Raw genomic sequence first — 27,919 nt, forward strand, 5'->3', positions numbered from 1 at the left:
ATTCTAATGATTTTGTCATTTCCTTTCTCTTACATTCTTTCAGTTTACTTCCTTGATCTTTTCCTTCGTTTTAAAATTCTGATATGTGGGGGCGGGGGATTTAGCTCAGTGGCATAAGCACCTGCCTTGCAAGCAGGCAGTCGTGAGTTCAATCCCCAGTACCAATACAAAAAAAAAAAAAGAAAAAAAATTCTGATATGTGATGTTTTCATTGGAAATGTGATCTGTTTGTATTTTCCCTAACACCAAAGATAGTTGGTGGGAATGTTTTAAGTTTTGTTGTATTCATTTTGGTTTACTTCCTGGTGGGAGGACTTTCCTGTGTTTTAATTTCTAGTTTTTGTTGCAGTGTGATCAGAAAGTGCTATTTCCATAGTTCTACTTTATGAAAGTCTTGGCATTTCCTGTGTTATCTTAGTGTAAGTTCACCTGTTGCTAACAATGTCCACGTCCTGAGGAGAGGGTTCATCCTGCCGTCAGCATGTACTGTTTGATATACACTTAGCTCTGTCACGGTATGTTTCTCTATGCAGCAGGTTCTGGGAGTTTGAACACTACTTCCCTGACAGTGGTCTAGCCCAGGACCTCACACTCAGGGTAGGTCGGGGTCACCTGTATGGCGTGGCAGAAAGGACACAGCCTGCTCCAGATGCCCCTCCCTCCTTGCATTGTCACTGGAGAGACCATCTGCTTTGGTTGCAGGTGTCCTTTGAGGGTCACAATAGAAGCCCTTCTTGGTTGGTTTGGTGGGTTGGTTTGTGGTTTCAGGGATTTCTGAGCACCTATATCAGCAGCACATATGGGATTTCCAAAATGAAGGTGCAGCGTGGGCAGGGAGTGTGACCTGGGAGTTGGCATACACTTGATCTCAGCACAGATGCATTTTTCACTCTTTGCTTCCTCTACATACAGTTCTCTCTTTCTCTCTGTCTCTCTCTGTGTCTCTATGTCTGTATCTCACTCTCTCTCTCTCTCTCTCTCTCTCTCTCTCTCTCTCTCTCTAGACAGCATCTCACTGTGCAGTTCAGGCTGACCTTGAACTCACTTTGTAGCTCAGGCTGGACTTGAACTTGCAGCAATCCTCCTACCTCAGCTTCCTGAATGCTGGGATTGCAGGCATGAACCATCATGCCTGGCTTACATATGGCTCTTAACAAAACCACATTTAAGGTGAAATAAACTATTGGTAAAATCACTCAATACAGAAAGAAAAGAGGAAAACAAGAAATGCTGTGGATGATGATGATGTTTAAGGTATCCATGAAAATGAAAGAGGATACAGTTCTGCAGGCTCAGGACCATTCCCTGCAGTGACCCCCAAGTCAACCTAAATTCCAAGTGCCAACCTTCTCAGATCTCTAGAGAATGGACAAGTTTCCCCGGCAGGCAAATCTGAGTCCAAAAAAAAAGCACTTTGAGAATGGTAGGAGAGCTTTGTGTGTTTTGCTCACTCCACTCAGTCCTGGTGGTGACTGTGTGCTGCTGTCTCCATGCCCTGTCATTGGTTCCTAAGGGAGCAGAGCAGCTTCCTGTGCAAAGAAGCATGTGCTCTGTTCTCACTCATCTGGAATTATCTGAAAGGCAACAAAACCTGCTGGGAAATGTTGAAAGACCAACAATCTGCATTCACCTCAGGCAAAAAAAAAAAAAAAAAAAAAAAAAAAAACCTATAGCAAAAATCAGAGCAGTGACAGCTGGGAGGAAAGGCTGCAGAGAAAGAATCAAAAGCACCTATGTCTACGAGGAAGTCTAGAGAGCCTCCTGCACGCCCAGGGAAAAGACCTGGAACTGTCTTAAAGCTCATTGCACGGAGGAAGTGAAGGCTAAGGCAGAGTTGGGAACAGAGTGGCTAAGAAATTAAGCACCCCTACCCCACATGCACACAGAACCAATCACAAAAACTCAGAGAGTTTTCTTGTTTCTCTGTTGGCTCCTGACACTGTATGCCCAGCTCAGTGGGGAGGCCTAGCTTAGATGCTAAGGATTTTTGCAAATGTGGCTGGCAGGATGCAGGTCCCAGTCACAGGACTATCTAGGGGTGGAGGGTAGGCAGGCAAGAATGACTCAGGGGCATTTGCAGTGCCCTCTGCTGTTCAGCTCTCTTGGTTGTATTCTTTGTATTCTCTGTGGGTCAGATGTAGAGTTGATTTTTATTCTGTCTGAATGTTGTAGTCCCAGGCAGCTCTCCATGCCTGTGGTAAGGTGAAGGCTGGAGGTAGAGGCTGCTTGTCCAGTCCTGCAGGGCACTGGGAAGGATCAGAAGCCAATTCATCCCTCTGGCATCTGGTCATCTGGCATCTGGTCATCACAGCCTGCTGGTGCTGAATGGATGTTTCTCAATGTGGGCAGTTTTCAATTTTTGATTTGTGAAGAACAACGTAGGGCTAGTCTCCAAGCCAGTGTGTGACAGGCCCTGGGACAGCAGGGTGCTTGGGTTATCACTCATCTCTCCACCCAAGTGGCAGCCGGTTATCTCTTGTCTCTCCATTTGGCTCAAAACCCTGAGGGGATGCAGCAGGACCACAGGGTTCAGACCCTTTGCCCTCTCTGCAGACCAGGCCAGCTGTGTCTGATGTCACTATCTTTCTGTGCAGGAAGAACATTCCTGTGGAGCATGTGACACCAGTGCACAGAGAGCAGACCAAGAAGGTGGTGTACTCAGTGGTCTATGGAGCAGGTAGGCCTGGTAGGGGCTGAGGTCTTGGGGTCACTTTTCAGCCTGATGGCTGTGGGTTGTGTTTAAGTGTGGCCATGCTGCAGAAAAAGCATTCTGTGAGTCCTGGCTATTACTACAGAAGCACTCTGGGGATATTTGTATCAACAGACACTAGACAGGCCTCTTTCTATGGCCAACTCCATGTCATAGGTAACACTTTCAGGGCAACCAGGCTTTCCACACACACATCACACCACCACCCTAGGCATCGCTCCTAAGCTCAGAGTCCCTTGTCAATGCACACACCAGGCCTGGCAGAGTGAAAGTCCTCAGGATGAACTCCTTCTGTTCTTGCTTCCCAGCTCAAATGCATCTGACTCAGGGCAGAGCTCTCCAGAGGGCTGCAGCCAGGACCAGCCCCATACAGACAGCAGAACCTCCTCAGGAAAGGGTCCAGCCTCCAAGGCAGAAAAGAGGCCAGGGTGTGGAGCTGGAGGTCAGCAGCCTGGGCCATGGTCACCTCCTCTGCATGCCTCCTCCCCATGCCCTGCCTCTCCACCCCTCCCCAGGACCCAGGCAGAGCAGCCTCTGCCCCTTCTGCTCTCCCTTCCTGTCCTGCCCTGACTGAACTGGCCATGCCCAAGTAGATCCTGATTGCCCCTCCTTGAGCAGTGGTCCATCTGTTATTGCAGGTCTCAGTGACCTCCTTGTCTCTTTGGTTGGTGGAGTTGAAGCTGGGGGGCTTGTGCATGCACCCTGAGAAGAGAATTCACCTCCATGCCATGGAGACTTCTGAACATTCCCACAAAACTGTACAGCTGCCTGTGTGGACTTCATGGCAAACTTTCACAGTGGCCCAAAAGGACTGCACATGCAGTCTCCATGACTGCGTGGTCCTGGGGCATATCCTGGGCACCTCTCCTGGAGCCTCAGAGCTTTGTTCTCCCCTTTTGTCTCAAAATAGCTACCTGCACGTGCACAGAGCTCCCTGCTTGTGTCATATCTGCATTTAGCCATCCCCTTCTCCACTGTGTTCATTACCATTCAAGTTGCCATAAACTTGAAGACTTAAAATGACATGCTTTCACTGCCTCACAGTGTCTGTGGCAACAGGCATGTCGTGGCCAGGTGCCCTGCAGGCTCTGTCCAGAGGTTGACTGGGGCTGGACCTTGTGTGAGCCTCGCCAAGGGAGGTCTTCCTCCCTCTGACCAACAGGCCCCTGGCAGAGCCCATCTGCTAGGGGTGGGAGGCAGGACCCTGTCTGCTGTGCTTGCTCACACCTGGCACAAAGAAGGCACACCGTTGCCAATCTCTGAGAACATTCCAGTTGTGGGCACAGTGTCTGGAGAGCAAGTCAGGAGCTGAGTGCAGCAGGGTTGGTGGAGACATTTGGACCATTTCCTCCCTCTGTACCAAAATTTTCCTGGGTCTCTGTGCTGAAGGAAGGCAAGAATCTGCCCAGGTAGATTAGGTCTTGACCCTTGTGTCCTGTTCCAGATATGCTGTGAGCTGCAGCTCTGTGGGCTCCACCCAGGCCCCAACTGTCAGCTCCTGACAGGTGGCCCCTTGGAAAGCCTCCATTGACCTGCCCATCTCCTTCTTGGCAAATGCTCTCATAGGGTTACTGAGACCTCTCTTGCCAGTTAACTCACATCTCTCCTATGCCACCCGTTAAAGCAGTGCTGTGTCCATAAATGCTCCAGGAGCCCAGCAGCTTCCATAGGTCTCCCCTAAACCCAACCTGAGCTGGCCCCTCAGACCCACTTGGAAGAAAGGGACAACGCAGTGTCAGTTTGAGTGCCAGCTGTGAGCAGGCTGCACCCAGGAGGACCATCGCCTCTCTCCTCTACAACCCTGTTCCTCAGAAAAAGGTGGCCTCCTGGCTGTCAGATGGGCTCCTTCTGAAGCATTCGCTTCATTTTCTGGAGAGGAAAAGAGCTGCTGTGTAAATAAGCAGTGAGTCATTAGCTGTGATGCCTCTTAGTGAAGAGGGTAATTTGGCTACTTTTAGCCTTGATGGTGTCAAGGGCGCCTACCCTAAGGCTATGTCTCTGCTATCCTCATTCTTCCGCCCTCCTGACAGCTGGAATTAGCATGTGTCTATGCCTGGCTTGGGCTGTGCCTTATTTTCCCTTGTTTGAGACCAGAACCTGTGGGGGACGCAAATGAACTTGCCAGGTTCCTGGGCTGCTGGACCCTCAAGGTCAGTGCTGGGACAGTGGACAGTCAACTCCCAAAGGTGTGCACCCTGCATTTTCAGAGAAACAGCTGAGCAGCCTGAACACTACTGATGGAGATGCTGGACCACCAGTGTATAGGAAAAATCAGTGCCTCAACCAGTGTGAGGACCAGCTATAAGATAAACAGAGAAGGTGCTGCAAAGGGACATGGGTGCAGTGCAAGACTTGGAGCAGGCCTGGTCTCAGCCTCACACTCATGCACCCCATATGTTGTCTGGGCCTTGACTCCAGGCTGGCTCACAGCCCGCATCTCCTTCTGCAGGTGGCTGAATTCACCATCTATCTACTTACAGCACACCTCCCAACTCACGGACCCTGCTCTACCCTGCACTGGCTGTGCTCCTTCTTTCTTAGAACACTGTCTTCCCAATCCCTCAGTGTGCTCTGTGTCCAGTAGTGCTTACTGAGTGTGTGCCCTGCATCAGGAGGCCTGTGGATGAGGGCTTGGGGCCACTCCCAAGGGGCTCATCTCTGTCTGCAGAGGCACAAGGCTGAATCCAGCACTGCAGCTGGCATGCAAGAAGCCTGAGGATCACATGCCACACACACAGAGCCCAGAGCAACAACACCTGGGCTATGCAGGTCTATTAAGGCCTATGGACAGCACTCCTGGGGCCTACTATGGGCCAGGCACTTGCTCAACCTTAGTGACAGAACTAAGAGTGAAAATTGAGCAACATATTTGGGGTGTAGAAAAGGGAGTGAGAATATCTATCCAAAGTTAACTCTAAGACATGTGTGCCCAAACACATGGCCTTACATCATACAGTGTGTACACACATGCACAAAGGGTGTAAGTGTAAGCATTAATTGTGACCATCATATTGACTGGCTTAGGAGACACCTAGCAAATTAGTGAAGCATGCTTCATAGAGGTGTAGCCTTGCATAGTATATCTGATTCCTAGTCTTTTCCTCTCTGATGCTCTTTCCAACCCACTTTGCTTCCCAGATGCCATGAGGGAAGTAACATCGTCCACTACACCCTTCCACTATGATGTTCCTGCTTTAGAGCCAGCCAACTATGAACCGAACTGTCTGAAATCATGAGCCAAATAAGTATCTCCTCATTTAAACTGCGGGTGTCAGAGATTTGGCCCCAGCAATGAGGAAGCTGACCAGTATAATTAGCTTTCTGGAAGGTATCAAAAAAAAGAAAAAAAGAAAAAGAATTCACTTTTAGTCATAAAGTCATAAGTATTAGGAGAGGTGTAACTTCTCATAATGACCAAGGGGCTCCCATCAAACCCACTCTACCACAGATATCAACCATAAACTATGTAAGTAGATTTCAAGCTACCTGAAAGCATTGAAAGATACCAAAAAGCAAAGAGAGATAAGGCTGGCTGACACTTGCAAGAAGGACAAGGCCAAAAGTGAGCTTCCCATTTACAGCTCTGCGCCTGAAGGCAAGACTCAGTCTGTGCTGCAGGAGTGAGAACTCCAAGAGAAACAGTCTCACTAGCTGGAGCCAGAGGACAGAGAAGGGAGTCACTGGAGTTGCCTCCCACAGTTCAGGGCAGCTAGAAAATCTGGACTGTGAGGAAAGAAGTGCTAGAAAGAAGAAAGCCAGGGGAAAAGCCTAAATTCTGCCCCCTAACTACACAAATGGAATAGAGTCTGAACAGCCCAGATCAGGTCACAAGGACTAGTTGAGATTTCATCAGCTGTCTCCTGCAGGGAGACAGTGTAAAGACCAGTAAAATACTCTTCAGAAGAATACAATAGAGTCCAAAGTTTCTGTAACATATTCACAGTGTCCAAAATATAATCAAGAATTCCTAGGCTGGGGCTTTAGCTCAGCGCCATAAATGCCTGCCTGGCAAGCGTGAGGTCATGAGTTCCATCCCTGGTACCAGAAAATAGAAAAAAGAATTCCTACATATAGGGACAAACGGGCCAGCTGCCAAGCTCAAGAGAAGAGGCCATTATGGGAGCAGATCCTGAGACGACCCCAACATTGGAAGCAGCAGATAAGTTTCAGAGCTGCTCAAGGGTAAAAAAAAACCACACTCATAGGAAGGGGAAAGAAAACCTCCACAAATAAAAAAGACAAGTGGGAATTCTAAAACTGAAAACTACAATATCCAAAGTTTAAAAATCCTCCAAATGGGTTTAACAGCAAATTAAGATGAGAAAAGAGTTGGCTAAGAAAAAACACTCAAAATCCTATCTGGCTGACCTGGCTGACGGTTTTACCACTATCTGATCCCTTTCCGAAGCCATGAACATTTCCACTGCAGTGCTGTAGCCAACAGGTAATAGAATTTTGATAGAAAAAGTCATAGGTGGGTTATTTCAGTAAGATGTAGCAGAATGTGCAATACATTCAGCCTTAAAAGAAATCCTGGAGGTTTTTTGTTTCCAGTCAAATGGCTCTGAATACTCAGGCAGCCTGAGGCATGAAGCCCAAGGCTCCTAAAGTTTAGTCCTATTTGCCAGAATAAGCTCTGGAGAAACAGAACACCCCACTATTCACTCTACCTGGCAGAACAATGCAAGCTAAAGTCCACCTCCCACTGTTCCAAGACTTGAGTGTGATTGCTGTCCAGAACTACTGAAGCTTTAGCTGGCTGCGGCTAGGACTGCCCTGGCTAAAGAGAGAACCAGATATGAAAAACAGACGTCTCTCCTTGTCCTTGCAAACCCCATATTGCTACCCTTGGGCCATGGTCTCCAAGCCATCCTATCTGAAGACCCTGGGATACTATCTCTGATGTGCCCAGAGTTGGTAGTGAACAGCAGGCCCTCTCCTGATCTGTGATGGACTCTCAGGAGTGTCGTTCCCTTCAACACTGGATCTCCTAGAGCCCAGAGCTTTATTCCTCCCACCAGGCAAGGACTCCATTCCTGACTGCACAGATTCCCCTGGCTTTTGGGGGAGAAGGTGAAAAGGAATGACCATAGTAAGCAGCAAGCAGGAGTCAGGCACCATTTGGAACCTCACATGCTTTGGCTTATGATGTTCCCTCAGCAACCCTGGGGTGAGGAATGTTGTTCCTAGGTCACAGGAGTGGAAATGGATTTCCTGTGGATCAGGCAGCTTTCTCAAGGCCACAAGAACCTTCCATGGGTAAAGGAGGTGGAACTAGACCCAAACCTGTGTGGTCATGTACTTCGGCCAACAGTCTTTCTATGAGCCCTTCACAAGGACCCTGGATCTTCTGGGAGCAAAACATCAATCTGGACCAACAGCATGTGATCCAAAATATAAATTGTAAACACTGACATCACTTGGCCTGGAAATCTGCCTCCTCTGTATCCCTCTCCCCACCGCCCTGTTGTGAGGTCTCCTGCTGGCCCTGACCAAGGACTATGTCTACTTCATTTATGGCTCACCTGCAGCCCCTAACAGAGAACATACTTGAAAACCTAAGTATTTAACAGGCTCTGTCCAGATGGATGTCACCCAGCACCCAGTGTGTGAAGCCCAAAGGCAGCACCCTTCTAACTCATGAAAAAAGACCAGAGATACCATCTGGGCCTTGACTCGCTTCATTGTCCTCCAGCTGCTGGTTTCTGACCACCTACACACTCTTGCGGGGCTCATGGTCTCAGGACCCCACTCATCTGTTGTGGGCATTGCTGGACTCTGATCATGCTTCTTTCTGACTCTTACAGGGAAGGAGCGTCTTGCCACTTGCCTTGGAGTTACAGTTCAGGAAGCCACCCAGTTTTTGGAAAGTTTTCTGCAGAAATACAAGAAAATCAAGGACTTTGCCCAAGCAGCTATTGCTCAGTGTCACCAAAAAGGTAAGCAGCCACAGCCAAGCCCATGGCAGACTCTTTCTGACTTTCTGCAGCAACCAGTGGTGTCCTCAGCTCCAGGTCCTGCAGTTGAGTGGGGTGGGGGTGGACAGTGTATGGGTGGACAGTGCGAGGCTGGGTGGTGGGCCAGCCTCATCTCCTACTGAGAAATAGGACCAAAGGCTCCACATGAAAAAGGCCAGAGCCAGGTTCCAATTAAAGCAACAAAACAGATGTGCTGGAGCTAACAGGTGATAGCCACTCTGCTGAGTAAAGACAGACGAGACCCTGGACCCAGAACTGGAGAAGATCTATTCCTGCAGAAGGCATGTGGTACATTTACAAGATATCGCCACAGTTTGGTCACAAAAGAAACCTAAGGAGATTTCAGAGACTATCAAGTAGAACACATCTCTGACCTGGGCACACTACAAAAGTAGTTTTCTACATATCTATGTGTGTGTGTGGCCATCCAACCACATATTTAGTTGGAAATCATGGTGGTAAGTAATTTAAGAAAAGATATTCCGGGGGCTGGGGATTTAGCTCAGTGGCATAAGCGCCTGCCTTGCAAGCAGGCAGTCATGAGTTCGATCCCCGGTACCGATAAAAAAGAAAAAGACAAAAAAAAAAAAGAAAAGAAAAGATATTCCAAGAAAGGACAAAAAGTTTAGAAATAATGACAACAAAGCAAAGCTGCCTTCTAAAGAAGAGCATGTAAACTGTTTTAGAAACAAACATACCATAAGAATTAATACTTCATTAGCAGGGTACGGTATCGCATGCCTGTATCCCAGCACTTGGGAGGCTAAGGCAAGAGGATTATTACAAGTTCAAGACCAGGGCTACAAGTGAGCTCAAGGCCAGCCTGAGCTGCATAGTGAGTCCCTGTCTCAAAAGGCAAAAATAAATAAACAAAAATTTAAAAATACAATTAAATTTAAAAAATTAATACTTCATGAAGTTTATCAAACATAAAGAGAAAAAGAACTGGTATCACATACCTTTAATGTTAGTTCACTTTTAGGAAGTGCTTCCATGATTTTTTTGTAGTATATTTTATTTTTTGAGATAGGGTTTCACTCTGTAATTCAGGCTTGAATTCACTGTATAGCCTAGGCTAACCTTAAACTCATGGCAGTCCTCCTGCCTCAGTCTCCACAGTGCTGGGATTACAAGTGTGCACACTCAGCTTATTATTTGTTTTTGGAAATCAGAAACTATTGGTTAAATTCAACTTTAACTGTAACCTGCTCCATCAAAAATTTACACATAGGGGCTGGAGGTTTAGCTCAGCGGCACAAGCGCCTGCCTTGCAAGCAGGCAATTGTGAGTTCTATCCCTGATACTGATAAAAAGGAAAAAGACAAAAAAAAAAAAAAAAAACTTACACATAGAATATGGAGCCACTTGTACCTAAGAATAATTTTTTTAATCAAGTATAATTCAAACTGCGTTTACAATAATGGGATGTTGTCACTATCATTAGAATATTGACATCTTCTTGTGAACAGAAATTGAAACTGTAAATTAAACTTTTCTACTTATCACCTTACCTTAAAGAAGTTGAGGTACACAGTATATGTTATATTAACCACATCAAGTTTAAATTATTAAACTCAGAGTATTGTAATTTTTTGTTATAGGGCCTGCTATAATCATCATATATTTAAAGCAAAAACTTTGATGATTTAGCCAAACATGGTGAAAGGTTTATCTGTGGTCTCCACTACCTGGGAGGTTAAAGCAGGGGAATCAAAAGTTCGTGGCTGACCTGGGCAACTTGAGAGACCCAACTTGAAAAAAAGACAGGAGGTAGAGCACTTGTCCCATCCTTGAGGCCCTGGCTTCATTCTCTGGCACCAACAAACAAACAAACAAACAAACCTTTAGCAAAGTTTGCTCGGCCTTCTGGTGCAGGGTTTTTAAACTGTCCTTTGGGGAGGAGTGAGGTTACTCACAGATAAACATTGAGGTGCATTTTCTTAGGATTTTGTTTTGTTTTCTTGTGGGTGGTCTGAAGCTTCAAACTCTTTCCTTCCCCAGTGGTTTGTGACCTTCTACCAGGTGCTTTTGCTGCTCTTTCAGAGATGCTAATTGCCTCTCAAATCTGCCTGCCCTGGAGAGGCAGGAGGCAAAGCTGAACTGGTTAATTCAACCCCCTGCACTATAAATCCCTATTTTCCATTTATTGTGTACATTCACCTTCAACAGTATATTCCAAACTGATATTTTTAAGCAAATCAATGTAAGAAGTAGAGTAGTAATTCAAAAAAGTTAATTTATTTTGGGCAAAGAATGACGGTAAAAATAGGCCACCTTGATGCTTTACTTGAAAATATAAAGAATAACTTTTTTTTTTTTTTTTGGTGCGGGGGATTGAACTCTCGACCTTGCATTTGCCAAGCAGACACTTAGCTGCTGAGCTAAAGAACAACTTTTAAAGACTATTTTTAAACAAGAGAAATTCATAACTATAAATGAGTTGCATCGACACAAATAATCTGGAAAAGAACAGCAGAGCAAATGAAAGAAGGAAGGAAATTAACAGAGCGGCAGAAATTAATGAAGTAAACAACAATTGATGTAGAGAGCACAACAAGTGACAAATGAAGCCAGCCTGGAGGACACTGCTCCTGAGGCTCCTGCCTGTCCCTTTAGGGCACAGGCACTATCTTCGTGGTAGCTTGTGCTGTCCAGAGTCCCCTGGAGACTCTGAGGACTGGGGCAGCTCACTGCAGGCCCTCAATGGAGTCTGTGACCCCAGCACACGGGAACTCGTCTTCCACAGTCCCCACTGTGGCCTGCTCCCAAGGATGCCCATGGCTGTTTCCATCCCTAGTGGCCAGAAGGCCACCACCAGCTCTGGGGAGGGCAGTTGCCTCAACAGAGGCCTGTCCACAACTCCTAGCAGTTTCTTGCCCAACAACCCCATACTTAAGCCAAAGTAAGAGTACTGACAGTTTTGAAATGTTGACATAGTGGTAGTACCCAGCGTCAGTAAGAGAATATAGAGCCAGTATCCACTTGTATGCTGTGGACAGAAATTACCTATGGGTGCAGACAGTTACATGGTACTAACTGTAGTTAGATGTGATCCTAAATGCTTTCCATAAAGTGACTCACATAATTCTCACCCCATCTAAGAAGTGGGTAATATCATTACCTCTATTTTGCAGCAGAATAACCTCTGAGGTTAAATAGCTGCCCAAACCCATGGCTAACTGGTGGAGTCCCGGGGCGTCCCTGTGGGAGGAATGTCTCTCCTGCTGGCAGCTGCCTTTCACCAAGGGGGGTGAGCCTTATATATTAAAGCAAGAAATATGCATGCCCCGGCCCTGTCAGTTACACAACAAACAGAATGCAAAGCATGAGCATGGTCTCACTGAATCCATTGCACATGTCTGCTGGGTGCCCCTGCGTGATATCAGATGATGCCAGAGATGCCCTGTACGGCCCAGCAGGGGAGACAGAGCCCACAGTTGGCAAAGATGTTCAAACGTCATGTGTGGAAGAAACAAGCAGGGCCCAGGGCAGACAGCAGCCAGCCATAGCCTCACAAAGGAGGTGGTCTGGGCTGAGACCAAGAGGTAGGGAAGAATAAGGGTGAAGGGGCCACAGGAGCCGGGCCAGGCATCCAATTGTAGCCCTCACTGGGGCAGGAAGCTCAAAAGTTTGACATTCTGTCTCAAATTTTAAAAATACATAAAAAGCGCTGGATATGTAGCTTAGTCCCCAGTGCCAGAAGAGAAGGGTGCGAGGGAGGAAGACAGACTGACCACCAGGCATGGCTCTGCACTCACTGTCTGGTGCTGTGAGGAGGCTTCCAGTAGTTGCTTGGTGTCTGTCTCTGTGTGATCACCCGCAGGCCCGGGCTCGCTAAGGGACAGAGCACTTGGCTAGAAGGCACGGGCCTAGGTTCCATCCCGCACTGTGAATCTCTACAGGGAATTTTTCAGTCCTCAGACACAGGAAAGGGTTATTTTCCACCCACACCTGGTGAAGACAGCCCACTGCATGGGAACATGCTCAGCCAATACAGTGTGCTGTGTATGGGCTCTTAAGAGAGAGAGAGCCTGAACCCTCTGAGTCTCCAACTCAGCCCACAGGGTCCCACGCTGGAGCAAGAGGTGGGCACTGACCACTGATTCACATCTCCACCCACCTCCTTCCACACGACAGTGGCCAGGCCATGCAGAGCCCTGAACCTGGCCCTGAAGAGCTTACACAGCAGGCCCTGTGTCCAGTGTGAATGCCATCTGCCATCAGCCCCTTCTTGCCTCACAGCAGGCCCTCAGGGGGTACTGGCCACCAGGTGCTGAGCCGTGTCTGTCACTATGCCCCATCCACTTCCTCCTTCTGTGACCCAGGCTATGTTGCCTCCATCATGGGCAGAAGAAGGCCCCTGCCGAGAATCCACACGCAGGATCCCCAGCTTCGGGCACAAGCGGAGCGACAGGCAGTGAACTTCATGGTGCAAGGTACCACGCTCCAGCCTCAGCCCTACCCTACTCCCTAGGGCCTCACTGCCCCGCACCCCAGCAGCCCTGCAGTTTCTTCCAGGCAGGCAGGGCCACACAGCCACAGTGAAGCTATTTCCCCTGGAACCACTACGGCAGCCCCTGTCCCTGTGCATGGGAAACTGAGTCTTGCAGGAGCTCATCTAGTGCCAGGGCCAGTCCAGGAGCCCCGTCCAGTGTCAAGGCATGGAGCCTCTCTGTCCTGCCCTTGAGTGTCTGATGGGTCATACTTCCAAAGCCCACCCCAACTGCTGAGTGGGAGGTGCCATTGGAGGGATGAAAGGCACTGTTTCTTGCAGGTTCAGTGCCTCAGAATCATCACCAGATCAGTGACAGTATCTGCAGCAGAACCAAGAGTGACAGTTTGTGCTCCGGAGCCACATGCCCTGACACAGCCCTCTTCCCACAGGCTCGGCTGCTGACCTCTGTAAGATGGCCATGATCCGCATCTTCACTGCAATAGCCACTTCCTCCACTCTGACAGCCAGGTCTGTGGGAAACAATTGGGGTCCCCCACCCACCACCGCTGCACCTGCCACCACACACAGGCCCAGCTGTTACCAGGGTGTTGGGAAGGCACGCTATTCCATGCAAGATACCTGGCTGGGTCTGCCACCCACCTGCGGACTCCCAACTCTGCCACCCACCCCGGAGCAAAGGCCCTCATCGCTGAGCTGGGATCCCACCAGGTCTGTGCTGCCCAGCTCTCAGCACAGCACAGAGAGGTCACGGCAAGGATGCTGCCCCAGGGAAGACCACAGTGGGACACCTGGGATGCTGGACCACACCTACACAACTCTTCTGGCTCTGTCTCTCCCACCGTGGCTCCTCAGGGCTCAGCCCCAAGTTTGGGGTGGCAGGGAGCAAAGAGCTCACCCCAGCCACTGCTCCTGGTAAACAGGACCTGGTGCTGCTGGCAACTGCCTACCCCTCCTGTCCTTGTTGGGGGCAGACTGTCCTCAAGAGCCCTAGCACCACTTTTTTTTTTTTTTTTTTTTTGGTACCAGGGATCAAATTCATGACCTCACGCTTGCCAGGCAGACACTATGTTGCTGAGATAAATCCCCAGCCCTCTAGCACCGCCTCTAGCACCCACTCAACCTCCCCAAGAGGTGATCTGGTCCTTGGCCTGGCCTGGGGGCAGGGTCAGGGCACCTCCTCTGGCTTCTAAGAGAATACTCAGGTGTGTCTCCCCCCCCCCACCAGACACACATTGTTCTCTTGGCTGCTAATGTTAGTTTCTGGGCTCAAGTCTAATTTTCTTTTCCTTATCAGACATGGCTCATCTTTTAAAAAAAAAAAAAATTCTTGGGGGCTGGGGATTTAGCTCAGCAGCATAAGCACCTGCCTTGCAAGCAGGCAGTCGTGAGTTTGACCCCTGGTACTGATAAAAAGGAAAAAAGACCAAAAAAAAATTCTTCCTTTACACAGTCCCCCTGTGCATTCTGACGTTTTAGCCTGTGTCGTGGTGATTTCGGCAGCTTCCTGCAGGTGCCTGTGGGTGGGCGGCACCCTGTCCCCAGAGGAGAGGGCAAGGGCGAGGGTGAGAGGCTGTCCCCAGCCCTGCTGGCCTCTGCCCTTCACCCCAAGCACCTCCCCCTCCCTCTGCCGCAGGTTCATGAGGTGGCCACACTGAGCCAAGGAGGAGGGTGCCTGAGTCACTGCTGCACCCCACACAGGATCCAGCCATGCCCTGGTCCTGTAGTCACTGGGCTGTCCAGGGTGGGAGCAGGTGTGCAGAGCTCAGCCTCACTGTTCCTCATGCTCCCCCTAGTTGGACGTACACACACACACACACACACTCATGGACACAGACACAGGCACACACACAGCACAAGGTTTTCTGCAAGTCTGAGATCCATGCATCTGCACAGCTTCTCAGGGTCCACTCTGGCTCTCCAGGTGAGTGGCTGCGCTGGTTTCTGTGGTGACCAGGCTGGCAGCCTCATAGGTGGTTTTGGCTACAATCACACCTCGTCACTTCTTGCAGAATTGTACTTAAGGCATAGGGTCAGCTGGAGACACCATCCTGAAAACTTGGCACAGATGGTTTTTACTTGGGTACCTCACAGCCACGGGTTTCACTAAGTGTAGGCCAGGGGAAACTGAGGCAGGGTGCACGAAACAACTTGTCCAAGCTCATACAGAGCTCTACCATGACCAGGTCCTCCCCTACCCCCAAGTGATAGTGACTTAGAAGTGGGTTTGGGGCAGGGCTGTCACACAGCCAGTTCTCAGGACCCACAGGAGGACTCTGCACAGCTGCCCCACTGGCAAGAGGATGAAGTGAAGCCCTTCTGGAACGTTGTAGCAGCCAGGCTCTGTCACCTGCACCAGGTCACACCCTCACTCTAACCTCTCCAGAGCAGTCTGCTGCTGTCCCACAGCTATGTGTCCCTGTGTCCTCTCTCTCTGTCTCGAGCAGGCGTCCCGAGCTGTGAGGGTGATGTGAGTGACTAACAGACACACCTATTCTTAGGCCTGCCACACCAGCAGCTCAGAATTTCACAGCGTGACTTTGAGATGTGTAAAACTGCTTCTGCTAAATCAGGAGAGGTTCACAAAGTGCTGTTCCAAGGTTTCTGCCCCCTGAACATGGAGCTCTCGGGACCCAGAGGCCCTGCTGGTGCCTCTAAGTTAGTTTCAGGAAGTGCAGGTGATGTGCCACCCCAGCCTGTTTCCTGCCTTGGGCTGGCTTGTGAGGCAAGCACTGGTACCCTGGCCAGAGGCTGCAAGGGCGTGCAGCTCTCCTCCCTGCCTTCCTCGAAGTGCCTGGAGAGTCATGCCACTGTCCCCGTGCACACCCTCAGGACATACTCTAGGCCTGGTACCATGGCCAACTGAGAGCCTTCTGGAAAATTAGAAAGTGCACATCCTCCTGGGCCATCTCCACCCCTTCTCAGGGACCCTGTGAGCTTTTTGTGACTGAGACAAAGCTCTGTCTCTACCCCACCCAACACAAAGGGCCCAGCAAGAGGAAGATGGAGCCCATAGGCTCTCCAGAGCTCTGCCCCCAGGGCCTAGCGTGGTGCCCCGTCTCAGTTCACCATTCCTGCCCATGTGGAAGCCTGGAACAGGTGTGGGAGTGACAAGGTGGGACATGGTTGCTGCCCTTCAGGGCCCAGGCAAAGAGAGAGCCAAGGCCATGCAGGGCAGAACAGGTGGGGCCTCTTGATGTCCCATTGTGACCACTCTGAGTTACATGCTGGCCCCCTAGCCAGCCTCCCCAGCAGGGCCTGGCACATGTCAAGCACCTGAGCCTTGTCTTCCTGGAAGCATAGGCCAGCCTGATCCAGCAGGCACTATGCCACCAAGGCCTGTCAGCCCAAACTCTGTAGGCTGCGGCAGCAGGCATGCGTGTTCAAGACCAGCTGGGACAAATCAGTGACTTGTGGGGACCCTGTCTCAAAAGTTTTAAAAAATTGTAGAAGGGCTGGGGATTTACCTCATTGTGAAGGTCCTGGGTTCCATCCAGTAAAAAGAACAGCAAAATGCTCAGATGGCCTGCCACTCTGCCATCACACGCCCCATCCCTGCCCAGCTCTGTGATATCCTGAGTCCCACAGGTCATGCCCAATCTCCTCCTCGGGAGGCCAGAAAGGGCAAGGGTCTTCCCAGGACTCAGGAGTGAGGAGTGGCCTGGGGGAACCCTGAAGCACAGCCTCAGGAAGGGCAGGCCCTTGGGGAGCTGGTGAAGAGGGTCTGAAACAAGCAGGGTTGTGGCTGTGGCAGGGCTGGGTGGGCACCCATCCCCAGACAAAGGCATATGTCCAGCCTATTGTGCCACACATCCCATGAGTGGAGGATTTCAAATTTCACAATTTTCAACCTCTAGTGCATATTTATTTCTTTAACTTCAAAATAAAAAAAAATTTAAGTGCCTCATTATGTAGTTCAAGCTGACCTTGAATTCACTGTGTAGCACAGGCAATCTTCCTGCCTCAGCCTCCTGAGTGCTGCACAGCTAGGTTCAAAAGCAAATTGTTGAAAGATTGCCTCCACACTTTTTCTAAACTGAGGTGGGGTGCTCCCTAACATGCCAGGCATAGTCACCCTGCTAGTGGCCCCATGCCACTCCAGGCTCTTCAGAGGGCAGCATGGTCACTCCACGGCCCTTCGGCAGGGACAGTGACCACACTCTGGCTCCCCTCGTGCCCCTTCTAGCAGCCCCGGGGACAGTCCTAGTGACAGTGGGTGACCCTGGGCAGCGGGACCCCTCCATAGCCCTACATTCACCTGGCTGGGACCCACCTCCAGGTAATGCCTGCCACTTCCAGGCTGACTGCCCAGATTCATGATGAGCTGCTGTTTGAAGTGGAGGACTCACAGGTGCCAGAGTTTGCAGGTGAGCTGGGGGGCTCAGGGCCTTTCTCTTCCAGATTGAAGCCCCCCTATACCCTCTCTTCATGTTCCCTGTGGCATACAGAAGCACCAACTCAGACTGGGGTCCTTGAAAGGCCCCAATGGGTGCTCAGGCTACACCTCCTCTGGACCACAGGCAGGAGGTCTAGAGAGACATGGCCCAGTTCCCTGAGACCAGCAGACACCCTGGAGCGGCCTCGGGCACGACAGGCATGCTAGAGTCACCAGATCTCCCCCTGATAGTCACAGGGGTCTTGACCTGTGTCCCAGCTGCCCTGGCCAGGGCGGACAACCTGGCACCTCCTCCCGGCCCCAGAGCCCAATGGCCTAAGCCTGACGCCTGCCCGCCCCAGCCATGGAGACTTGAGACTGAGGGCAGGCTGCAGGGGTAGAAAGCCACATCCTGGGGACTTCAGGCAGCACCCTGGAATGTGAACAGGGTGCTGCATTGTGGGGGAGGCCCAGGGCAGAGGGCATGGATGACCACCTGGGGACCAGCCAGGTTGCCCAAAGCAGCAGTTTCCTGTTGCAGTGCTCGTCAGGGATACCATGGAGTCCTTACAGCACCACTGGAGCCCAGAGCTGCAGCTGCAGGTGAGGCCCTCATGCCCCAAGAGATCATAGACTCTGCTTTCCTAGAGCAGGAGCTTTTGGAAACAGGCACTGTGGGGCAGGAGCTACAGCTAGAGCAGCCGCTCCTGTCCAGAAGGAACTGCAGAGCTTCACCTACAACCTGGGGCAAGGCCCGCTGGAAATCAGGGCTGGCCCAGCCAGCAGTCTCTGGGGCTGCTGAGAACAGAAGGCCCAGGACACCATGCACCTAAGGGTACCTCACCTGGCAGCCCTGCAGGCCTGCTGGTGGCACAGGGCCAGCTGGGGGGCTGGCAGTGGGGCAGTGCGAATCTTTCCTTGGGCAAATATGGTGTACCCACGTCTGTCTGCAGCCAGGCTGTGTCCATTTGCATCCATGGTAAGTGTACAGCTGTGCTTAGAGCCTGCGGCCCACACGCAAGCCTGGGCGGGGGCTGGGCACAGTGGGCCAGGCCCAGGACTCTTACTTGACTGCTTTCCACAGGTGCCCCTGAAGGTAAGCCTGAGTACTGGCCGCTCATGGGGGTGCCTGGCCCCACTGCAATAGCTCCGGACCCAGGCTCCGATGAGTCACATGCGTCTGAGTCTCCTGGCAACGCCTGCCTTGCACCGGGCTCCTCAGCACCTACCCCCGAGTGTGCATTTTTCCCCTTCATTTTGTCTGTAGCCCCAGGTAACAGTGGGAGGACAGAACTGGTTTCCACCAGCCCATTGTGTGGCCGTTCCAAGGTCACCAGTGGGCAGTGTGGGAGCCCCAGGTGGGGACAGGGGGCTGGTCAGCCTCTGAGTAAACACCTCATGCAACACCATCCTCCTGGTCTGAGTGGATCCTTGAGGAGGGCCATGTCCACAGCCCCTGCCACTGGGCCGAAGCTGAGCACCCTGTCTGGGGGTCCAGCCCTTCATGGGTGTCCGGTCAGGCCAGTCTCTGTGTGCCACACACAGCACCACAGGAAAGGAGCTGCCCTCCAGGCAGGAGGTGACAGCCTGCTTCACTCCAGGCCCAGGCGCCCAGGCAGTGGTTCTGAGCCATCTTGCTGAGCTTGCTGTTTGTCACCTGAGCCCTGATGAGGGAGGACTCCCTCAGCTGAGTGGCAGCCTCTGACCCTGGTGCAAGAAGTGGCCAGGAAGAAATGTGCTGGTCCAATTCCTCCAGGTGCTGTCAGGAGGAGGGCAAGACAGGGAGGCAGAGGGCAGACCCCATGATGGGGGGTACTGAGAGCCCCCCAACTCCTGGGATCCCACTGCCACCAGGCTGGCATCCAGCACCAGGATGTGCAGGGGAGGGGTCTATGCCCGCCCCAGTCCCCACACCCTCCACACCCCAGGTCATTTGCCCTTCTACTGACATGTGGCTCCTTCCCCACCCCCATCTGCTTGGATCCAGACCTCGCACAGCCTCCAGCACAGCCTGCCCCTTCTCTGGGCAGGCAAAAGCCCCACCCTGAGAGTGCCAACATCACTGGAACTAGGAACCCAGACCTGGAGGCCTTGCCTGGTGAGGGCTGCAGGCCTGGGAGAGGGGCCAAAGCCCCAGCAACACTCACTCCCAGGCTCTGCAAGTACCCACCCCCAAGCCCAGGTCTTGGCCTTGATGCACCTCAGCCCCAGGGCCAAGGCAGAGCAGTATGGCCTGGCACTGGGTTCCCCTGGTAGGGGCGAAGCTGTCTCTCAGCAGTGTCAGCAGGTGAGGCGCCCAGAACCTGGGGGGAGCCAGAGCCCTTGGGCAGCTGCTCAGGAATTCACTGGGCCTGAGCCAAGCTTCCACTAGCCCCAGCTCCCCACCAGGCTGCCACACTCAGGTGTAGGCTGGGTACAGCCACCACTGCAGGCAGAGTGGCCAGCACTGCTCCCCAGATGCACCTGCTCCACAGAGCCACCTGCTCCAGAGCAGGCTCAGCCCAGCTGCTGGGGGAGGGGATCTCAGTAAAGCACAGAGCCCAGTTCCTTCAACTCTGATTTTATTGAAAAACAGCAGCATTGGGGGCCACGAAGGCCGGCACACGCCCACTGGGGCCCAGCCTGCCTCCTTGGGAGCTGGCTCATCACCCGGCCCTCAGGGTTGCTTTGGCACATCCCGGGGCCACAGGACATCCACCCTGTCCTGGGCTCACAGTACAGCTTCGGGAACACAAGACAGCAGTGAGACCCACCACCATGACGACCCTCTGCCCCTGGCCAATGCCGGCCAGTCTGTCCGAGGGGTCTCCCGCCCCTACCCTGCCACAGCCAAGAGGGAGGTGGACGGGGTTGGCCAAAGTCAGGAGGGCCTGGGGTACACCTGCATGGAGCCAGCCCAGCCCAAGAGCCCAGGGCCTTGCTTTTCACCACAGGGTGTCTCCCAGAGCAGGAAGCCCTCCTCTGGCTCTCCCCATCACACATCTGTGCAAACACACACACACACACATACCCATGTTCACAGCCACATGCACAAACATGCACACCCACACTGGGCATGTGCAGCACATGCGTAGTTGCACATATATGTGCACACACGCATGCATGCACATGGGCACAGATGCTCATACACACGTACATCCAGATGCTCACATAGGTGCACTCACAGGCACACGAATGCACATGTACACACTCCTGGGTACACCCCTTCCTTAAAATGGCTAATTATTGCTGTTTTAAAAAAATACATCCAATGATGGTAAGTCAGGGCTCAGCCTCCACCCAGGCCTGGGCAGCTCTGACCAGGTGTGCTGCCCCTGCTCCGCAGATGCCACACCACAAGGCAGTTCATTCCAGGGCCAGCCCCACACCCTGCCAGGCCACTCAACTCCAGCAGCCTGAGCCCAAGGCCAGGCCAGGCACACACACCGGAGCTTGCAGACAGCAAACAGACCAGCACATACTCACCAAATGGGCAAGCAGCAGCCCCTTGGCTCAGGCTTCACTCTCTATGGCTAACCCTAGGGCACCAACAGGAGGTGGCCCTAGGGGATGCCGATATATCCCCCAGCCAAGCTGGGAGCCACCTATAGCCAAAGGAGCCCATACTCCAGAAAGCCCAGACACAGCTCAGGCCACATGCCCAGCCCTGGAAGCCAGCTCCAGGGAGGAATGCGGCTGGACAGGTGGGGCAGGCAACACAAGGATCGAGCCTCTCAACACCCAGCCCTCAGCTCAGAACACCCTATGTCCTGGTGGTGGCCTGGAAGCTCCACCCTCTTAGGCTTGGCTAGAATGGGCTGCCCATGGCCCTACATTCTCTGTGCTGCTGTCTGCTTCCTTTGAGGCCAGCTATCCACTCCCTCAGCCCACCATCTGCAGACATCTTGGCCACTGGACATGGCAGTAGCCCTAGGATGGGGAAGAGGCTGCCACGGTCACAAGGGGTCAACCTTCCTGTTCTCAGGCCAACCACACATGGCCTCAGCACAGGTGTGCCAACCTCCTGGCCACTTACTGTAGGGCTGACCATCTGCACAGACACAGGCCCAGCAGGGATGCTGCTGGGGACACCCAGCAACTGCTCCCTAGGCTGCACCATAGGCTCAGCAAACACTGATGATCTGGACACTACCCCAGTGTCCACCCTCTCCACTCCACAAAAAGAGGCCTGCAAACAACAAATCTTGGGGTCCCAGGCTGGCCCCCCTGGACCTTGCCAGACCACCATGGGGGCAGAGACCCAGGAAGGTGGCAGTGCGCTGGCAGACTCAGAGGAACCACACTGGACACCGGGCAGCGAGCCCAAAAGGGCCTCCATAGAGGTAGAAGACACAGCAGAATTTCCACAAACAAATAAAATTCACGTCAGTGCACAACTGCAGAGCAATCAGTGCTCAAGCTGGAGGGACGTGGAAGGCCTGGAGTGAGCAGGGGCACCAGGGGACCCAGCCTGCAATTCTAGGGGCAGGAGGCCTGCCCACCAGCCTGTAAAGGCTGAAGTCCACCCTTCCACCCTGCTCCTGGCATCTTGGCTAAACCCCAGCAGCAATGGAAGAGTGGCCAAGGATCACGAAGAGCCGGGAGGCATCCCTCCATAGACCCATGGGGCCACGTGGCTGTGAAGATTCCCTGGGACAGAGAGACCACAGCAGGCCCGGAGGGCTACCTGCACACCCTAGGTCCCTCTGAACCCAGTAGTGGGTTTTCCATGAGCCAGCCTTGTGTCAATTTAAGGGCACTGGCACCCAGGCTCTGCCCCCATCCCATACCCCCACCCTCAGCCACTGCAGGCTCCGAAGGCAAAGGGAGATAAGCCTCACTGGCCAGAGCTGTCCACCAACCAGCCACTGCCACCTACAGCAGCCTTGCCCCTGCCCTGGGCCTCAGACTGGTCAGCAGCCCCAATGGCCCCTGGCAACCGAAACCAGCCCAAGCCAACACCAAACCAAACAGAAAAAGAAGGCACAGCTGATTGTTTTCCATTTTGCTACAACACTTTACGTCTGTCTGTATAATCCAGATTAACAAAAATCTGAGAGCTGCAAGAAAATAGGGTGCCAATTTCTGTACAGTCTACAAAACTCCCACTCCCAAGGGGATCGGGGTCCACCAGGGAGGAAGGTACAGGGGATAGCGGGGTCTGTACACTGCTCTGCAAGTGCCTCAACTGCTAACAGGACAAAAAGGCCCTGGAGTGCTGGAGTAGGCTGCCAATCTCAAGCCTAAGAATGTGGCCTTAGTGCCAAGGACCCAGCGCTGACACTCCCCCTAGGCAAGCCCCACACAAAGGGGTCTGGGTGGCTCATCCATTTAGGGCCAGGTATAGGCTCCAGTGGTCAGTGGCCACTACCATACCTGTCCTCCTCTCCCTGCCCAGCCACCTTCAAGTCAGTCGAGCTGGCCACGAGGGACAGCAGGTCCTACTCCCCTACCTTGGCTCAGCCCAGCTCCCCTCAGGGCTGCAGGACTCACCCTGTTCCCTTAGTCCTGCAGACCAGGGCTGGAAGGGGCAGCCTGGAGCTTCCTCACCATCCAGGAATGTTCTTTGGGGGGATTACACTAAGTCAGAGTCTCCCTCCAGACTTCACTGTGAAGCCCTCCACCCCCACCCAGGCCACCCACCCTCATCAAACTGCCAGTGCATCCGCTAGCACCACACGCATGTGTGTGTCTCAAGGTACAAACTACCATTCTGTCCCAAGAATTAAAGTCATGCAGAATGCTATTCTGTCTAAGTAACTTATTAGAAAATGGGTCGGTTTCAGGCTGGGAAAAGCTGTGACTGGGTGTTGCCGGCAGCAGCCTGGGCAAGTAAGATTTATAGGGTGGACCCTGGCAGACAGCTGAGGCGGGGGGCCACAGGCAGCTGGAAGGGGACACCCCATCTAGCAGGTGCTGAGGAACAGGTGTGCCCTGGAGCTCTGCCACAATAGGAGACAGGTGTCCCCTGGGGGCTCTCACCACAATATAAGACAGGTCGCTACGGGACCCACACCTGGGTGCTGCACCAAGTCAGCCAAGCCCAGGCACAGGACGCAGGGACCTGTGAGAGAGGTGACATGGAATCAAAGCAAAGCGGGAGTGGTGGGGCAGGGCTGTCGGGCCCACTAGAGAGCAAGCGGGTGTGCCCAGGCCAGGCCAGTGCCCACAGGCCTGGGTTCCAACCAGACAGGGCAACAGGGTGGGGGCTGTGGCATGCGGCATGCGGCAGCCTGGCCACGTCCTCAGCATGCACAGAGCAGCATGGAGCCTGTGGCCAGCTGGGTCTCCCTCAGGACAGCAGGCAGCCAGCCTTGGCCACGCTTCAGGGACGACAGCCTAGCCACAGCCTGGCCAGGGTGCCAGAGTCTGCTCCCCTGAGGGTTTGGGCAGAGCTCTTGTGCTTAATGGGAGAGGTGAAGCCTTCCAGACAAAGGCAGGCGGCAGCTGGGTGGGTAGCCTGGGGGTCCACAGCTCCATTTCCCAAGGCTGGGCAGGCGGAGGGCCAGGGCTGCAGATCCCAACCCACCACCATGTCACAGGTGAGCAACAACCCTACACCCCCAAGAACAGCCAAGTAACCGTGTGATGTTGAAGGAGGAAACCCAACACAAACGCTAAGGTGAGCGTCTGGAAGCAAGGCCGCGCAGGGCGGCGGGCAGGCAGGTGGGCGCAGGTGGAGGGGGTGGATGGGACGGCAGGCGGGCAATGGCCCTCACTCCTCACGCAGCTGCAGGCGGTAGCGGTGGTAGCGGACCTGGAAGAAGAGGCGCTCGGCCAGCGAGAGGGTCATGCCAGGCAACACGTAGTGGTCACTCGCTCCCATGTGTCTGAAACCCAGTGACTCGTAGAGCTTGTGGGCAGCCACCTTGACAGCCGTGGTGCCCAACACCACTGCGGAGTAGTTGTGCACCACCGCAAACTCCAGCACCTTCCGGCCCAGCGCCTTGGCAATGCCCTTGCCACGGAAGCGGGAGTCCACAGACATGCGCAGCAGCTCCACTGCGTTGTCCTCCTCATGGGCACGCGCAGCCACGATGCCCACCACGTTGCCGTCCAGCACAGCCACCCAGAAGCAGGAGCCTGTTGAGACAGCACAGTCAGGGACACACAGCAGGCAGGCCCCTGCCCAAGACAGAACACAAAAATGGCTCCAGATGACCATGGCCAGGCCCCAGGTACAGCAACCTGCACCAGCTCCCTGCCCAGCCTACCACTCTCATGCCTGCCCATTCTGGGAACTAAGGGCACCCACCAGGAGGACATGCTGTTTTGCCACAGGGCACAGGGACAGCTGTAACACCTGGAGCCTCACAGACCCAGCCTTTCCTCTCAGGGCAGTTCTGCCCACCCACTGGCAGCCCAAGCCAGCCGCAGTTCAGGCAGAGGGCCAAGAGAAGACTGGGAGGACACAGGGCACCCAGTATAAAACCTGGCCCTGTCTGATGCTCCAAGGTGGACGAGACGTCTCTTGGGGCCAGAGGCAGCAAGCACAAGGCAGGGCTGACCAGTCGGGAGCATCCACTCTTTGGAACTGGCAGCACTCCTTGCCCCATACAGCCCTCCCTCGCCTCCCTTGAGGGTTAGGTCTCCCCTGAAGGGTCTGTGCTGAACCCATGAAGGGAGCACCATCTCTAGCGCTGGACCGGAGCAGCTAAGGGGGTCACCAAAGGCCTTGACATCCATGTCCACCAGCAGCAGAGGCAGCTGCAGAGTCCCCAAAGCCTTAGGGTGACTCCCTAGGCCAGTCCCCTCCCCTCAGCCAGCCTCTTTTTGGCCGGCCACCTAAGCTAGACCAGAGACCAGGCTGTCCCAGTACAGAATGGCCTTATGCATACCTTGCTTCTCCCTCCCCAGGCCTCTGTTTCTCCATTTGCATGAGCAACTCACACAAACCTACACAGCTGAGAGACTGGACACAGATGTCCCAAGGAGAGCACACAGATCCCCCTAGGAACCATGAGCCCCAAGAGGCCTGGCTGCACTCCACCACTGCTCCTACACGGTCTATCTCCTCCCTGCAGAGCCAGGTTTGGGGCAAAACTCAAGGATAAAGGCTCCTCAAGGAGTATGGGTGGGGGCACAGGACAGCACCTGTGGACAGTGAACCAGAGCATGGAGTCAATTCCTGCTGTCCCGCCTGCTCAGCCAGGCAACCCAGCACCTGACAGACACCCCAAAGGGCCAAGGTTCCTCTCTCCAACTCCAGGCCTGGGTCCCCTCAGACCAGGGTCCCAGTCCCTCACTCTACAAAACCACAGAGCTGAGATGTCTTCTGGTTCAGAGTGGTCTGGACACCAGGCCGGAAGTACAGGCCAAGATTAAGACCAGGACCGCTGCCCAAGGTTCTGCTCCTGGGATGTCCTCTCTCCTCTCCTCTCCCCATGGCCCCAAATCCAGCAAGGTAGTACAGTCAAGGCCCAGAAGGCTGCCCTGCCCAAAGAAAGGTCGAAGGGTGGGGAGAGGAACAGCGGCAGCCTCCACGCACCAGGCGGCCTCATGTAGTACTGCTCGATGTCGGCCATGTCCGTGTGCAGCGCGCAGTCCAGGTAGGCCAGGATCACCTTGCGGCTGTAGTAGTAGCGCAGGGCCAGCAGCCCCACAGGCACCAGGCAGGTCAGCAGCAGCGAGCGTGTCACGGCAAAGCACAGAGCTGCGGGCAAGGGGCATAGTGAGCAGAACAGTTGGCACTACGCTCTAGAGGCAGAGTGGCAAGAGGGACCCTGGCCCGGCAAAGCCCTGAGCCACCTCGGTGGAGCAGTGCTCAGGGGCATGCGCGGCAGACTTTCCTCCAAGCAGGAGCAGAGTCATGGTCCGCGTCTCTTTCCTACGCATCCCTATTTTGAAACTTCCTGCCACAAAGACATGCCACTTTCCTAACCTGAACTAAAGTGCGAACATAGTGGGTGAGGCTGCCCTGAACTGCTACTCCCTGGACTATCTCTGCCCGCCACTGGGGTGGCCCCCAGCCCCTACCCACCTAACCTGACCTGGAGCACCTCCACGAAGCAGGACGGAGCCCCCAGGGCAGAGGGGGCACGGGCCAGGCGAGCTCCACACCAACACCAGCCTCTCTCAGACTGCGGAGGCGGAGGCGCTGGGTGAAGGTCGCCTCCCCAGTGACCTTGGGAGGGTGGCTCCTAGGTCCCCGTCTGCAATGGGAAGACAGCCCTGCTCTGCGGGGCCTGATGAACAGACGCCGGCCGGCACAGCTTCTCCCGCCCGCGGGATATACATAGGCCCCACGCCCAAGTCCAGCCACTAGCCCCATCACGTGGCCCCCACTGGGGTGCCGGGGCAGGGACTGCGACGCGACAAGGACGGATAGTGGGAAAGCGGTGAACACCCGTGCCTCAGCCCTGTCCACGCCGCGCTTCCCCACGTCCCGCCAGGCGACCCCGCGGATCCTGCTCCCCGCCCCACGCGCAGAAGCGGGGTCTGCAGAGGCGGGGGAAGGGGAGGCGCTCGCGGGCCCCGCCCCCGCCCCGGACTGCGGCACCGGGTCCCGTGCGCACTGACCGACCAGCAGGGCGTAGAGCAGTTGCGTGCGCGGGTGCTGCCGCAGGCCCCGGAAGGCAGTGTTGGGGATGCGCTCCAGGATGCCGTCGTAGAAGATGCGGCGCGCCGCCTCCTGCTCGGCAGTGCGGAACTCGCGGATGCACACGCCGCGCCCCCCCGGCGGCTCCGCGCCCCCTGCACCGCCGCGAGCCAGGGGTCCTTGTTCGGGGGGCGCGGCGGCCGGGCCGGGGGCAGCGGGCAGCGGGGGCCACATGGCGCCGGCGGCGGCGAGCAGCGCGTCCTTCTTGGTCCCCGGCAGCGCCGCATGGTCCTCCGCGGCCACGATCTTCGTCTCGCAGACCATGTCGGGAGACCCACAATGCATGCACCCGGCCAGGCGGCGCTGCGCGGGGACGCGGCCGGCGGTGGGCACAGCCCGGGCCCAGCGCGAGGGCGCGGCGGCAGCGGCGGCTCAGGGGCGCGGGGCGGAGGCGGCGGGCGGCCGGGGCGCGCGCAGGGAGCTGCGCCGCATTTTGGAGAAGTATTTATAATGCAGTGGCGCCGGTGCAGTCGCGGCGCCTGGGGTCCCGCAGGGTCCTAGCGTCCACTGTATTGGCTGCCGAGGGTCACCATGTGATCTCGGGGGTGGGTGCGACGCCGCCTCCGCGCCGCCCGTGGCACATGCTAGCGCGGCGGGCGGACGGCGAGAGCACGGGGCCCGGGCGGTGGGCGCGCGGGGCGGGGGCGGCGGGGGCAAGAGCGCAGTAGCGCGGCCCGAGTTTCGACCCGGAGACGCAGCGGGGGCTCCGAGGCGGGTGGGGAGCGCGTGATGGGCGCCTCCCGCCACGCCCGCACGTGCCGCCGCCGCCGAACGCAGTTACGGGAGCGTCCGCATCTCCCGCCCCTTTGTCTGAGCACGGCGCTGG

General features: G+C 54.4%; 2 protein-coding genes across 7 annotated transcripts in view; one reads left to right on the forward strand and one right to left on the reverse strand.

Moving 5' to 3' along the window:
* The window catches only part of Poln (DNA polymerase nu), a 152,851-nt gene extending 133,926 nt beyond the window's left edge, over positions 1-18,925 (forward strand). For 5 of the 6 annotated variants that reach the window (XM_063230284.1, XM_063230286.1, XM_063230287.1 and 2 more), the window contains 4 exons: positions 2,595-2,677; positions 8,518-8,649; positions 13,014-13,124; positions 13,573-17,048. In XM_063230284.1, the coding sequence (XP_063086354.1) occupies positions 2,595-2,677; positions 8,518-8,649; positions 13,014-13,124; positions 13,573-14,060 (814 nt within the window). In that variant the 3' untranslated portion in view covers positions 14,061-17,048. Of the gene's footprint in view, positions 1-2,594; positions 2,678-8,517; positions 8,650-13,013; positions 13,125-13,572; positions 17,049-17,440; positions 17,509-18,057; positions 18,120-18,600 lie in introns of those variants that run through there. The other variant, XM_063230288.1, reaches the window with a different exon arrangement.
* A 1,135-nt stretch (positions 18,926-20,060) lies between these two features.
* Nat8l (N-acetyltransferase 8 like) lies at positions 20,061-27,529 on the reverse strand. The gene is made up of 3 exons (XM_063230295.1): positions 27,015-27,529; positions 25,984-26,148; positions 20,061-24,578 (listed from the first exon to the last, which is right to left on the reverse strand). Exons 1-3 carry the CDS (start codon positions 27,376-27,378, stop codon positions 24,211-24,213), a joined length of 897 nt encoding a protein of 298 aa, XP_063086365.1. The 5' UTR covers positions 27,379-27,529; the 3' UTR covers positions 20,061-24,210.
* Positions 27,530-27,919: the final 390 nt, after the last annotated feature.

This window comes from Cavia porcellus, unplaced genomic scaffold, assembly GCF_034190915.1.
Source record: "Cavia porcellus strain 051 isolate PalLab524CR breed Dunkin Hartley unplaced genomic scaffold, mCavPor4.1 scaffold_18, whole genome shotgun sequence".
Classification (NCBI taxonomy): Eukaryota; Metazoa; Chordata; class Mammalia; order Rodentia; family Caviidae; genus Cavia; species Cavia porcellus.